Here is a 13,134-nt window from a genome sequence, read left to right on the forward strand (position 1 = left end):
AAAGTAAAAACAGCAGATATTCCAGCTTCCTATCTATTAGATCATATAGTTTATGGCGAGAAGGGAGACGCTTGACTCAAAACACGGGAGAAAATTCACACGGAACTTTCACACTCTGTCACAATTAATAAACGATGCAATCGCCTGCCGTCATCTTTTGTTCTTGAAACACAAACCACACAGCAAAAAGCGGCCCTGGCAGCTGTTTCCCCCCCAGTGCGGCACATGGTGTCTGACGCGTTAGCCATAGTGGTACTCTGCCCCTTTTATAACGTCCAATCAGACGGCAGGAAACCAAACGTTGGGCCCATTCCTGAAAAACAAAACAATGAAAGGTGTATTTTATAGTGCAACCCAAAGGGTGGGGCCGTTGCCAGTCTGGGGTCGGGGGGGGGGGGGGATACTACAACCGGCCACTGTTGATCATGGTGAGCTATTTACAGCCACCTGTTCCTGTGTGAGCGAGTGGAATATTTTGAATGAAACGCTCCGCGTTTAAGAGGAAACCAATCCCATTCAGGGGAAAACTACCATGACGTGACTGATCCCGGAGTTGAGCTGTGTATGAACTCTGGGATTAGTGCGGCGCTCGGTAACAGTCTGTTGAACCCTGACCTCCAGTAAGGTCATATAAAAAAATTCATTCTGTTGTTTTGATAGTATCCCAAAATTTGTAGTGTTGTTTTTTTTTTTTTTTTTTTTTTTTTTAATAACCTTTCACCCTTTTCCCCATTGTCTCTCTCTCTCTCTCTCTCTATCTCTCAATCTCACAGGTCTTCCAGAACAATACTACAGCCTGACATGGTTCCTGAGTCCAGTCCTGGGTCTGATCTTCACGCCGCTGATTGGCTCGGCCAGCGACCGCTGCACACTACGCTGGGGCCGCCGTCGCCCCTTCATCTTGGCGCTGTGCGTGGGCGTGCTCTTGGGTGTGGCGCTCTTCCTCAACGGCTCGCTCATAGGTAAATCACGTCTGGAGGTCCCCTCGGCCAGTTGACCAATGCACATCTTCAGCAGTACAGAAGCATTAAAGCTGTGTCCGTGATTGCATGGATTTTCTTGTATAATGTGTACAGTGTATCCCTTCAATGACCCCGACTTGCAAATGAAATGGAAAAGCACTACCACCATCCAAAAAGTCAAGGGGTCAGTGTTTAAGGAGAATGATGAATAAAGGAAGAAAAATGCCTATACTAGAATGCCAAATACTGAAACTATAAAGCTATTTAGATTTGTGCGCCTTCCAAATAGACTAGAAGTAGATTTCTCTTGTGAAGGTATACTGTCTGATCTAAGACTGAAGGTGGATTTGGAATAGAAGCTGAAAAGACCTCATGCGATCTCTCTCCACAGATCGGAGCTGTTGGGAATATTAGGGAATAATACTACTTGGAGGATTCTAGGTTCACCTCTACCTCCTCAAAGTCAGGCGAAATGAGATGTTGGCGTTTTGGACATTGTGTCTGATGAACAATCAGCTGTAGAGATCATGACAGGTTCGGTACATTTAGGTCGACTGGTTGAAATAAGCGGCACGGCATTGGAGGCTTTTGCGTTTGCCAGGATAATGTTCAGGTTGTGGGCGCTGCTGTGGCACTTGGCACGTCCAGAGGGATCATTTGACTCCGTGACCGTCAGCTGGTGCGATTTCTATTTGTGACAGGAATTCACGCTTTCAGTTGAACAGGGTGCCCGTCTGAGAATGTCTTAACCACACACACACTCAATACACCCACATACATGTACATAAAACGTCAACAGTGTTGGATTACAAATTAGCCAAGATGTAGTAAGTAATTATAGGTTAATAGCTTGCATATCTAAATCGTAATCTATGTAGATATCACGCTGTCATTTGCCTTTGACAAAATATGTAATGTTATTGATTTTCCTTTCATAGATAGCATTTATGTATAGCATCTCCTTAATAATAATAATAATAATAATAATAATAATAATAATGGCAGTTTCTAACGATAATGATCACTTCTTCCTTGATTTAGCTAATATATGGCCAAGATTAAAAATTAAACCCACATGAAAACAATCATGCATTGTCCATGACTCAACCAATACATGCAGTTCCAGTCGGCTATTCACATTTCCACATTAACTGACCACTGTCTCAGCTATGTTAATAAAAGATGAGGAAAATAGCCTGATCATATTAGGTGTTCTTCAGACACTCCAACCAATTACAAGTAAGCTAAAGTAGAAGTGTCAAAGCACATTTAGGCTTTCGAGTTGACATTTTGTTCCCGCACACAACACCACTGCTGCTGCCAAATATACTGACCTTGACTAGGAGTCTCGCACTCCGGAATTGTGCGAACAGCAATTTAGGGAAAGAAATACGTGTGATTGTTTGTTTGGTAGCCAGGGGACAGCGAGTAACTATGTCAGCACTCCAGCTCTGTATCGAGCTTCTAGACTAGGAGAGAGACTGGGATCGTGGGACAGCACTAGGGCTAGACTCCTCATAGTGAGCACATGTGTGTCCTTTTTTTAGTGTGTGTGTGAACCCTGTCATTCTCCGTGACATGGGAAAGGACTAGGAACCAGTTCACAGGGAAATGTTTCCTGTTGTGCCCCCTTTTCTACCTTTCATTGCCTATCTGAAACTGCTTCCTGTCTCCAGTGCTAGCTTGCTGTGCGGCGGCTCCATTGTCAGGAAGAAAGGCTTTGCTTACAGCACACTCCAGCGCTGACTCAAGGGGGGCCATGAGATGCGTTCTCTCTCTCTCTTTCTCTCCCTCTCTCTCTCTTTCTCTCTCTCTCTCTCGCTTTCTCTCTCTCTCTCTCTTGCTTTCTCTCTCTCTCCTCTCTGCTTTCTCTCTCTCTCCCTCTCTTTCTCCCTCTTTCTCTTTCTCTCTGTCTCTCTCTTTCACTCGCCCGTGCTTCTTGTTGATTAGCTAAATATTTTTGCTAAACAGATTTCCCCTGTGTGACTGTTAAAATGACAAAGCATGTTTTGCTTGGGAGGAAAGTCAGCGTGAGCATTAAGATATTTCTGCAGCTGTTAAATAGGTTAGGATACAACTTTGTAATATGTGAAAGAGAGGTCATTTAAAAGGCATTAGTCTTGCAGGCTATAGCCTAGTCAGGTGCAATTCTGATGCACAGTCGATGTACTCGATTTGCTTGTGTTTTCAATATGTCTGTGACCAAAACGACATGCACAGGCACGCAAAGAGACACACACACACACACACGCGATGGTGATATGGTCACAGCAGAGTATGCCCTGGGTCAAAGTCAAAGTGTCAAATGAGACAGATGCATCATGGGCAACGGGCAACTACCAGGGGGAAGGGTGTATCTATGTGTGTGTGCGCGTGCGTGTGCCAATAGTTAGGTACTGCTCAACATGGGTAGATGCGTTACCCCTCACGTCATGCGTTCTGTACCATCACTGTGTTTTAATGCTGTGTGTGTGCATGTCATGACCATGTGTGTACTTCCAACTGGGGCAGATGGTTATTATGAATCAATGTGTTGACCTAAAGCTTGTTATTGTGTGTGTGTGTGTGTGTGTGTGTGTGTGTGTGTGTGTGTGTGTGTGTGTGTGTGTGTGTGTGTGTGTGTGTGTGTGTGAGTGTGAGAGAGTGTGTGTGTGTTGCCACAGCTCTCTGCATGACACTGTCAGGCTGGTCATAGCCTGCCCCCCAGGCTAAGTTGCTGCTCAGCTGCGCTAACACTGTTACGTGGTCTCTGTGTTCCACGCTAGGTCTCGCCATAGGCGACGTGCCGAACGAACAGCCCATCGGGATCGTGCTGACCGTGCTGGGGGTGGTGGTGCTGGACTTCTGCGCCGACGCCACGGAAGGTCCTATACGAGCCTACCTGCTGGACGTGGCGGACACGGAGGAGCAGGACATGGCCCTCAACATACACGCCTTCTCCTCAGGTACGCCGAACATGTCCGCCCGTATCGCTGTGGATTGAACCGATCTCAGCAGAAGTCAACCAAACAAGACACACCTCAACCCAGTGTGAAATCGTTTGTATTGAGAAAAAACAGTCACTGAAAAACAGTAACTGGGGTGAAGCTGAATTTAGATATTTGTTTGACGGTGGTTTTCAGTTGCTGTTTTAACATACTGTAGAGTTGAACTTACACAGCACTGAAAACACAGTGGTATACCTCCTTCTAGCTCGGAGTGGAGCTCATTGACTATTTAACTGATGTTAAAGTCACTCATTTTGGATAAAACATTTATTTTTTTTTTATTTTCTTCTACTTTTTAATCCCAAGAGTGCCGAGAGTAAAATGCATCAAATTCTTTTTTTTCAACACAAATCTCCATATGAGCAGCTCTCACCCCACAGATGAGTGCATGTGGCGGCTCCAGATGCAGCACCCAAGGCATGTTCTGATAATGGGGCGCACTGATCCATGGCAGATATTAAATGAAACGTTCACTGGAGCTACGCACAGGCACGCATTCAAAACGAGCATGTCAGCAAGTTACTGCTGTATTGTGTAACATTTACCGGGCTTGAATTATAATTATGTTTTTAACAAGGTGTCCATAATTGAGGGATGCTTGTCGAGTGCCAGGCTGGCTGTGAGTGCTGAGTCTTCAGTGTCTTGGCTATTTGAGTCGGTCATTGTTTGAGTCTTAAAGCATCGAGTCTTTGGATCTTATTGGAAATATTTAGGGCTCTCATTGCATTACGTTCAGGTCCATGAATGAGAAACAGCCTTCCGGGTTCTTGAAAACAAATGCAGGAGAAGAATTAGCATTTTGCCAGGAACAATGCTGTGTTCAGACATGATTGGTTTATTCCAGCGTTATCGCTAACCTCCAGGGTTTTTCCTGCATAGAGAAAATTTGGGCGCGCGCCTAAGCCGTTTTCCAGAGCGCCTACAACAAATCCGAGCGCCTAAGGCAAAAAAAAAGTTCGCGATAAAAAATAAATAAAAAAAGCTGTCATTCATGGCGCAATTCAGCTTAATGGTGTTTTGAGCCCTCACCGTTGACTTCAAGGCAGCAGCTGCCTGGAATGCGCATCCCACCTCCCACCCCTGAGCCAATCATTGGACAGAAGCTGCTCCAAGCTTGCCAGTTTACAGAATACGTTGGTTTGAATTTGAGATTTGAGCAAGCAACTTAATGTAGCTAGCTTTTAGCTGTTTTAAACCAAGGCACTTCAAAAATGTTGTTTACAACCTGCTTACAAATCTGGTTAAAACAACTAGTGAAGGTGTTTTAGAATAATATTAATGCCATATACAATAACTGACTTTATGTTAACACCACTAATTAATGTTAGCTGTCTAATTATTTAGCGCAATGCTAGCATGCATCTACCGTAATTCGATTTTTAACCAAGGTAGCCTATTGTACTGCAAAATATGGATCGCGACCTGTTTACAAATCGGCCATCTGCCAATCACTCAACTTGCGTATGCATCCTGACTTCATCAGTCGGCGGTGATTTTGAGCATGACATTCCATTTTCAGTATTCATGGCTTTCAATGTATTAAAATATCTGCTATGTTGAGGACCTACACAGGTGTAGGCTATTATTTGATTTGTCTACCCGTTTGAACGAGTACCAGTAGACCGCGGAGCTCGTTCGGAGGAGAGCGGATAGATTTGTGTTGCATCTCGAATATAATAATATTAATATTATCATTGATAAACCGGTGCGGTTGTAAACTGTCGTTCCGCTGCGAGGGCCAGCACCGACGTGCACGAATACACCTGTACAAATGCAAATGAAATGTCCACTCAAAATGCTGACAAAAGTTTAATTTCCAACGCAGCCTCCATTGGTGGGCCAATAGAAGTTAAACACACTATTAAACATATTTGTGGACAGTTTTAATAATAAAAACAAAAAGAATGGTATGTACGTTTGTATAATAAAAATGAATAGTAATAATAGATAAACTTGAATTTCATAATTTGTGTGTTCCATTTCTGACCACTGGTTAGTTCTAAAGTAAACCTTGATAATCTTTGAACCATACATGATAGCACCATGGGGCTTGGACTATTGTCAATCTATTTGAATCTAAGCTAATAAGGTGACATGGTAACACAGACTGCGCACGTAGCGCGCACATTTTTTTTTTGAGCACCGAAGACCCATTTTGACCCAGGAAAAACCCTGACCTCCCGAGGTCCTTCAGGTTTCTGAATCTCGGATTCTGTCTGTGCTTGCAGGTCTTGGCGGAGCTGTGGGTTACGCGCTGGGCGGCCTGGACTGGACTCACACCTTCCTGGGCCAAATCTTCAAATCCCAGGAGCAGATCTTGTTCGTGTTTGCGGCGGTGCTCTTCACCGGGTCTGTGGCGCTGCACCTGTGCAGCATTGAGGAGCTGCGGTACAGCCCGCAGCAAGGACCGCCTGGACGAGGAGGGCGACACGCTCTCCTCCGTCAAGCTCAACGGCAGCCTGGCTCAGCACGGCCAGCCCCACCTGCAGCTGCTGGAGGACGAGGAGGACGCCAACCTGTACGACGAGGAGGACGAGCGCGACGAGCTGGACATGGAGTTCCTGGACGTGGAGATGGTGCGGTGCAAGAGCGACTCGGTGCTGGCCATGGCCGACGCCACGCTGGACCACATGGACCACGACGCGTCCTTCCTGCGCCAGATCGAGCCATCCATCTTCCACGACCGGCTGTCGTCGTACCACGGCTCGCCACCGCGGCGCAGCAGCAGCGCCGGCAGCCAGGACTTCCTGCGCGGGGGGAGCGGTGCCGGCGGTGGTGGAGGAGGGGGGGGTACGGCCCGTTTCAGCCGCCTGTCGGCGTTCCTCCAGGAGCTCGAGCGCGAGGGCGGCGAGGAGGAGCTGCTCAACAACCAGCTGGACGAGTCGTCCAAATCGCCCAACGGCCACGCACCCCTCAACGGCATCGGCGCCAACGGGCGTCCGCGCTCCGGCCCTGGCACGAAAGCGTCGAGCGCCAACGCCTCCATACGCCGGCGCCGTCACACCTTCTACCGCCAGCCGTCCTGCACCTTCTCCTACTACGGGCGCGTGGGCTCGCACCGCTACCGCTACCGACGGGCCAACGCCGCCTTCCTCATCAAGCCATCGCGCAGCATGAACGACATCTACGAGATGCAGAAGCGGCAAAAACGACCGGGCGGCGGCGCTGGCACCGTGGAGCGGCAGCGCGCGCGCCACCAGAGCGGCAACACCAACACCAGCGGCGACACGGAGAGCGAGGAGGGAGAGACGGAGACCACCGTGCGGCTGCTGTGGCTGTCCATGCTGAAGATGCCACGCGAGCTGATGCGACTCTGCATCTGCCACCTGCTCACCTGGTTCTCCATCATCGCCGAGGCCGTGTTCTACACCGACTTCATGGGCCAAGTCATCTACGAGGGAGACCCCACGGTAAGGATGGCACATGGCTTCAAAGCAGGCCCACTCTTCTTGGCAAAGGATAACATTCACTATCTAACTCCATATTCTGCTACAAACTATCAATCACTCTACTCTTAAAGACCATTCACATGCTTTTAAAAAACATTGAGACAGGTGTGGAGTACTAGGACAGTGACAAATATGTCTTAAGCTAGATGTCTGAAAATTGTTGTTGGCAAAAAAAAAAAGAAGTATGACCTTAGGCTAATTCTATGTTAATCTCTCCATAAACCAAATGATGAATGTTTTACTGATTCATCTGAAGTGGAGGGGTGAGTTTGAATCCTTTCTGTTGCTACTCGACTGATGTGCGGTGTGTTCTTTGTGACAGGCTGCTGCCAACTCTACAGCTCTGCTTAACTATCATAAAGGAGTTCAGATGGGCTGCTGGGGTCTGGTGATCTATGCTGCCACAGCTGCCCTCTGCTCAGGTGAGAGAGAGAGAGAGAGAGAGAGAGACAAGAGGCCAAAAGAGAGAGAGAGAGAGAGAGAGAGAGATGAATAAATAAAGTATAGTATAGTATGAATAAAGTAGTTACATTGACATTGGTACATTGACACATCCTAGCAGACACATAAACACCCACACAGACTGGCAGAGAGGCACACTCATGACCAGCCATACAGCCTCACAGAAACATACAAGTACACACAGATACAAACTCACAAAAACAATAGCAGAGCAGTTATATACTGGCCGAGCATTGTAGACACACGCACACACGCACACACACACACACACACACACACACACACACACACACACACACACACACACACACACACACACAGATGTGTATCAGGCACAGGCGCGCACGCACGCACACACACACACACACACACACACACACACACGCACATACACACAGACGTGTAGCAGACACACGCGCACACACACAATCTCAGTTCCCCATCTGATGTTTCTGTTTCCGGTCGTCCTTCTCACAGCTTTACTCCAGAAGTACCTGGACAACTTTGACCTCAGCATCAAGGTCATCTACATCCTGGGTACTCTGGGCTTCTCCATTGGCACGGCCGTCATGTCCATCTTCCCCAACGTCTACGTCGCCATGGTGATGATAAGCAGCATGGGTGTCATCTCCATGAGCATCTCCTACTGCCCGTATGCCCTGCTAGGCCAGTACCACGAAATCAAAGAGGTGAGCGGTCATGAGATCCCGGCTGTTGAGGGCTGCTTAAGAGTAGCATTGTGCAGGATAATATACTGTAGATTCAGTACTATTGAGAGTCTGCTCCATACATGGTTTCATGTTTGATGATTTCCATGACCTAAGAAGTGGTGTACCGATAGTGTTTGATACGAATGAGTCCCCAATATGAGCATTTCTACGCTCACACAAGAACCACCATGCAACAACCAATCAGAACAGGAAAACATCAATATGCGGTTCCATCACAAGTATGGAGTAGAATGAAATGCTCTACATCAATAGCTAATCAAAAATGAAATATGAATACATTTGCTTTTGCCTTGAATATTAGAAGCATTAACATGTTTTCTTTTGTTCCACTCATTGTCTTTCAGTACATCCACCACAGTCCAGGCAACTCCAAGCGTGGCTTTGGCATCGACTGCGCCATCCTGTCGTGCCAGGTGTACATCTCGCAGATTCTGGTGGCCTCGGCGCTGGGCGCGACCGTGGAAGCGGTGGGCAGCGTGCGGGTCATCCCCATGGTGGCGTCCGGCGGATCCTTCCTGGGCTTCCTCACCGCGTGCTTCCTGGTCATCTACCCGCAGGACGGCGACACGCACGGCAGCAAGGGCGAGCAGACCAAAGCGCTGACCTCCGCCTCAGCGACCTCGTCCCTGGAAGGTCACCAGGTCGTGGAGAAGCCCAGTGTTCTTAAGCTGACGCGCAAGGGTGCCACCACCACCACATGCAAAGTGGAGTGCGAGTCCACCCTGTGACTGCATACAAGATAAGAGAAATCACAGGAAAACAGACTAGCAACCGGAAACTAAACGCAACTTAATGCAACGCAATGCAACACAACACTCCTTAGGCATTGTGATGAGCAACACAGACATGCACACAAACCTATAAGGCGTATCCAATGAGGCGAAAACATTCCCATCAGTGCTCAACGCCCTCCTATCTCATTTTCTTGCATGCGTCCAGGAGAGCGAGAGTGAGAGAGAAGAAGATCGGAGGAGGAGGAGGAGGAAGAGAACTTGAAACAAGACACAAATTTTTTTTTTGCGATTTCTTCGTGTCGTCCTCAGTGTATTTTTGTTTTGTTTTTTGTGTGTGCGTGTTTTTTTTTCTAGCTTGCGGGCCTGGCCTGGCCTGGCCGGTCTCAGGGCTGTGGTGTGGAGCGGGCACTCGCCCGTCTCTCCCTCTCAGGGCCACCAGGGGGCGTCTCTGGACTGGACACATCAGGGGACATGGGGAAGTGTATTCAGGACGGTGTGGAGGGACTCTGTGAAAGACCCATACCTTTCTGACTTACTTTTACCCCAATGTAAAGATGAAGGAAACTTTAAACAAAACAAAAAATGTCTCTGGAGATATTTACTTTGAATATACATATATAGATATATATACAAAAACACACAAACATATATATTTTCCCTTAAGTTATTATATTTAGCATTTTCTTTTCTTGTTTGACCTAATGTCTCAGACTGGAGACTTTGCAGTTACCAAAAGTTGCCCAGTATGACGACGAAAATGTTTTACATTTTGGACTTAAGACTTGTAGACTTCACATGGCTTTATTTGAAAACACGAGAAAGCTGGTGTGTTGAGGTGCATGTTTAGTCAGGAGAATGCTCTAAAATTTGGACGCAGAGTTAAGGATCATTCCCCGAGTTGGTCGTTGAAGTGCTCAATTTGAACTTGTAGAATTGCATTGTGACACTTACCTGTGTGGGTTACCTTGGACTTTCTGGCACTGTCTCTACGTGTCAATCTGGTCTTTGTTTTAGCCAGATGTTAGCCCACACACCATCCCCGACATTCAACCTTTCTGCGCGAATCCTGACGTTGCCACCTCAAGGGCATTAGATCTCACAGTGGTCGAAACACTTTTTAGAATCCATATAACAAAAAAAATCTCAATGCTGCATCAGAGTACTAGAGTAATAGCCTATACCAAATGGAGGAGAAGGAACAGGAATGAGAAGTGGAGCCCTTCTCGAAAAAGGACATTTAGTTTTTTGTTTCACGGCTTCCTTCGTTCTCGTTTCTTTCATTTTTCGTAGTTGGCTGTTGTCTCTCGACACAAGGTCAGTGCTCTAGCTGGATGTTACTTCAGAGATGTTTATATCCGGGTGTGCCTACGCTTGGAGGTGACTGGGGGGGGGGGGGCGGGGGGAGGGAGGGAGAGGCTGATGGTGCCTGTTGCTGGCAGCACTTTTGTGGCAGAACTTGAACTGTGCAGGAATTAGCATTAAGAAAAATGTAGCCGTTTGTGTTTTTTTTAATCTGTATCCTTTTTCTTGTCCCTTATCTGTCCTCCAGACACATCTCCTCTCTCGTTTGTTTCTGACGAATGAAAAACAAAAAGTATTGAGTCCGGAGTTACGTCCTCTCACTAGTCTGTTTACATTTGCACCTAGTTGCTGCACGAGTAATAACTACTCTAATCAAAGCATTGTTTTCTCACCCCTGGGTGACATTTGTATTTTATTTTTTTTTCCGAAAATCCCCTCCACGAACTCATACATCTCTTCCACACAAGTCTTCTCCTTGATTCAATCTCTGTTTCACACTTGCATTTGCACAGCTCAAGACAGGGACAAGGACTATGGTAAAGACCCATAGCTGTGGCCTAATAGTTCTCTGTAGTGAGAAATCGTTGTATGTTTGGTTGTTTGGGGGAATATCGTTCTGTGCCCTAAAAGAGCCTAGAACTTTTTTTCTTCAAAGGTCACAGGGCAGACTAGGGCCCTTTTAGTTCTAATTCCTTTCCTTTTTATCTCAACGCTATCAGTCGAGGTCTAATGTTACCACAGGTATATATTTTTTTCTACAAAATGGTTTCCATTTTATGTTCCTCATGAGGGCAATACTTCTGTTCCATAGAAGTAGATTTATTCAAGGCTAACCTCCATGGAGGCGAAAGGCAGACATACGCCGAAGTACATTTTCAGAATGTCTCAGAGAAGCCAAACTTCAAGCAACCGACAACACACACACACACACACAGACAAACACACACAAAAAATTCCTTTCTGACAAATCAGGCAAATAATCAGTTGCAATAATGCTATCTGCCTCAGTAATGGTGATTTGTTTTATGACACTGGGGTGAAAAAATTGTCATGCATGAATGGTTGTTGGTATATTCTAGTTCTATATTCAAGTTTTTTTTGAGAACAGCTGTCTTTCTTTAAATACTTGAAGTGCAAACTGAGTGTTTCTGAGACGCAGTGGAGTGTGTGTTCAGCTCCAAACCTCTCGCTGCAGATGGCAGAATGTTGACATGGAGTGATTTTGAGTTGGGCCTTGCTTGGGGGGGGGGGGGGGGGGAGTAGGTCTTTTGATTCCATCAGGTGACAATGTCAAGTACTGAATGTAATATTTGTTTGTTTTTCTTTGTGTTACGAGCAGAAGATCTGACATTGCACAGAACTTGCACATACAGAGTTTTAGAAAATCATCTTGCAAAAGAAAAAAAGAACTGAACTGTGGATATTTATTTTTTGACCTCTTGTTAAATGGACACTTCAACGTTTAATTTAAAATATATATATATATATATATATATATATATTTACAGAGAGATATATTTACAGTAGAATTAATGCAAGGGATGTGGATTGATGATGACTGGAATACAATTCTGAGTGAGTGTGTGTGTGTGTGTGTGTGTCAGTAACTGTGTGATCATCACACAGTGCTTGTGTGTTTGTGTGTGTGTGTGTGAGCGCAGGCGATAAAAATCACACCTCAATTTTCCCTTTTCCCACATCTCTATAGTCTGTCTGGTTTACAAATCACATTTTAGATCCCACTGCGGAAAATTCATTTCTTTAACAGACTCGTATTAAAAGTTTGCTTTTTTTTCCAGTTCTTTTATTAATCATAGGAAAATTGAACTGTCTCACGTTTTCACTGACAAATTATGTTACGCATTTTTGAGTCTTAGACAAAAATGGGAGTCGCAAGTTTTCTCTTGAGGAAATGACATGGATGTTACTTCAAAAAATATATATATATATGAATGGGGAAATACAGATATTTGCAGTGTACTATATGCCTTGTTATTTTAAGTTGTAAATATCCATTTAAATAGTTTCTTTTGCTGCTATTAAAAAGCTGATTATTTTATATTAGGATTTTTTTTCTATAAGACATGTATATAAAGTCTGTACATTGCTTGAGCCTTCTAATATAGAAACATTGAAAAACACTGTATTGAATGCACCTTTAAAGAATCTTAACCAAACGGTTTCCTGTCTCGGTTTCTGTTCTTCTGACTTCTCTCTTAACCCACCCAGAGCCCCTCCCACTGGACTAGGACTTGACAGGACTTTAGTATTTTCTAATCATTCACTCACTGGCCTCAGAGACTAAAACCCATAGTGTTTTTATTTATTCAGAATTCAATGTCTATATATATTACATATTCACATAGGCTGGTGTAAAAGGACAAACCTATAGGCCGGTAACCAACTGACTGGTGTGTAGAATCCATGTGATCAGAAGTGTGAGCCTCTCTAGAGCGTTTCTAATCAATAACAAATGGAATTACCACTAACTGGGACGTTAGTCTTTA

General features: G+C 45.5%; 1 protein-coding gene across 1 annotated transcript in view; it reads left to right on the forward strand.

Moving 5' to 3' along the window:
• Positions 1-12,804, forward strand: part of LOC105904895 (solute carrier family 45 member 4) — a 54,596-nt gene extending 41,792 nt beyond the window's left edge. Inside the window, 7 exon segments of the mRNA XM_012832847.3 lie at positions 774-962; positions 3,728-3,907; positions 6,178-6,469; positions 6,471-7,359; positions 7,721-7,820; positions 8,338-8,549; positions 8,936-12,804. Of these exon segments, the coding sequence (XP_012688301.3) occupies positions 774-962; positions 3,728-3,907; positions 6,178-6,469; positions 6,471-7,359; positions 7,721-7,820; positions 8,338-8,549; positions 8,936-9,319 (2,246 nt within the window). The 3' untranslated portion in view covers positions 9,320-12,804.
• Positions 12,805-13,134: the final 330 nt, after the last annotated feature.

This window comes from Clupea harengus, chromosome 19, assembly GCF_900700415.2.
Source record: "Clupea harengus chromosome 19, Ch_v2.0.2, whole genome shotgun sequence".
NCBI lineage: Eukaryota > Metazoa > Chordata > Actinopteri > Clupeiformes > Clupeidae > Clupea > Clupea harengus.